This window comes from Echinops telfairi, unplaced genomic scaffold (genome assembly GCF_000313985.2).
Source record: "Echinops telfairi isolate 266 unplaced genomic scaffold, ASM31398v2 ScPeMD7_7;HRSCAF=31, whole genome shotgun sequence".
Lineage (NCBI taxonomy): Eukaryota > Metazoa > Chordata > Mammalia > Afrosoricida > Tenrecidae > Echinops > Echinops telfairi.
The window spans coordinates 28,054,920-28,056,402 of record NW_022103904.1 but is presented as its reverse complement, the minus strand read 5'-3'; the positions used below and the strand labels follow the sequence as shown (position 1 = coordinate 28,056,402).

The following is a 1,483-nucleotide window of genomic DNA, read 5'->3' as shown; positions in this document are numbered from 1 at the left end:
GAACATCAAGCCACTGACAAAGAACAAATTAAAATATACCAAGAAAGAAAAGCTTGTAGTTAGTTCAAGGATCGCTGGCCTTTAAGAGTGTTTTCCAGTCCAGCCTGTTGGAGCACCACGCCCTGTCCCCAATGTCCACCCTCATCATTCCCTGGGGATCTTGCTGCTCCCCTCCCCAGGGTGCAGCAGTCTTAATAACCCAATTCACCACTGAAGATGGGGGACGGCAAGAAAACTCATGGAAAAATTAAATCCCATCATCTTTCACTTCCATTTTTCCTTGAACTTTCTGAAGCCTACTTCCTTGCTGTCCTTCTTTTGTCTTTTCTAAAAGATTTCTAGTAAGTCTTTTTTGTTTTAGATAATATTATTTGGTGTCCCTAAATTCCTCTAATGGTTTGTGATATTTTTTTCTTCACTTTCACTATGGTTCATTTGATGAATAGAACCTTTTAAATATAATGAGTTCAAGTTATTAATTAGTCACTCATAAATCTTTTGGGCTATTGTTTAAGAAATATTTTCCTACGCAGAACATAGAGATAGTTTCACGTATTTTCATTTTAAACTTTTAAATTTGGCCTTTCGTATATGTCTAACATCCAGTTGGAATTAATTTTAGTATATGACTGGAGATATAGGGATTTGGTTTCACTTATTTTCCCACAAGGTTAATTAACCAGTTCTCTCAGTGCCTCTTCCCTTGTTATTTCCATTGCCCCTTGTTTTATTTTTATTTAAGTCCCGTTTTTTGCCTCCTGTTTTATACATAAATTAATTTAAGTGTTCATGGTTCTTTTGCTGTGTTCTCCATTCTCGTCTGCTTTTTCTATGGCGTAAAAATTCTAAGTCATAAGTTTTGATAATCTGGTTTTGAGATTAATGACATTTATGTTCATTAAACTGTAACCCTTGCTCTTAAGTAATCTATGCTCTTATGTGGTAAAGACTTACTTTTTACTGTTTGTTTTAAATACTATTCATAATGATTATTCTAAAAGGAGTTCATTTTTAAAAATATTTTAAACTTTGTGGCCATTCCCACTGTCATCGAGGCAATTTCAGCTCGTAGCAACCCTGCCGGACAAGAAGAACTGACGCTGTGGGGTTTTGAGACTACAAATCTCTGTAGGAATAGAACACCTCATCGTTCCCCTGTATGAGGCCAGTGGTTGTAATGAAGTCTCTGTAGCAGAGTATTTGTGTGCCTGTATTTCTATGTGAAATGTTTTTCTCTTTTTAAGGTAACCGTACTTTTCTCAAAATGCTGTACTGCAATTGGACTGGAGGTTATAAATGGTCTACTGCTCTGGCTTTAAGGTAAATTTTGTTATTAAAAGTTAAAAGAGGTGCCATGGGATCTATGGCATCAGTGGAATCTTCCAAAATTGAGCTCAGCCAAGCTACTCCTTTTAACTTGGATCCTAGCACATTTGTCAAATACACTTAAGGGAAAACCTAGCTGCAGGGTGATATTTACATG

The 1,483-nt window shown here is 36.2% G+C and overlaps 1 protein-coding gene across 2 annotated transcripts in view; it reads left to right on the top strand.

The window, feature by feature from the left end:
* TM2D3 (TM2 domain containing 3) overlaps positions 1-1,483 on the top strand; it is a 23,599-nt gene that overhangs the window by 21,160 nt on the left and 956 nt on the right. For both annotated transcript variants that reach the window (XM_030884478.2, XM_045286349.1), the window contains one exon: positions 1,245-1,320. In XM_030884478.2, coding sequence (XP_030740338.2) covers positions 1,245-1,320 — 76 coding nt within the window. The remainder of the gene's footprint in view (positions 1-1,244; positions 1,321-1,483) is intronic.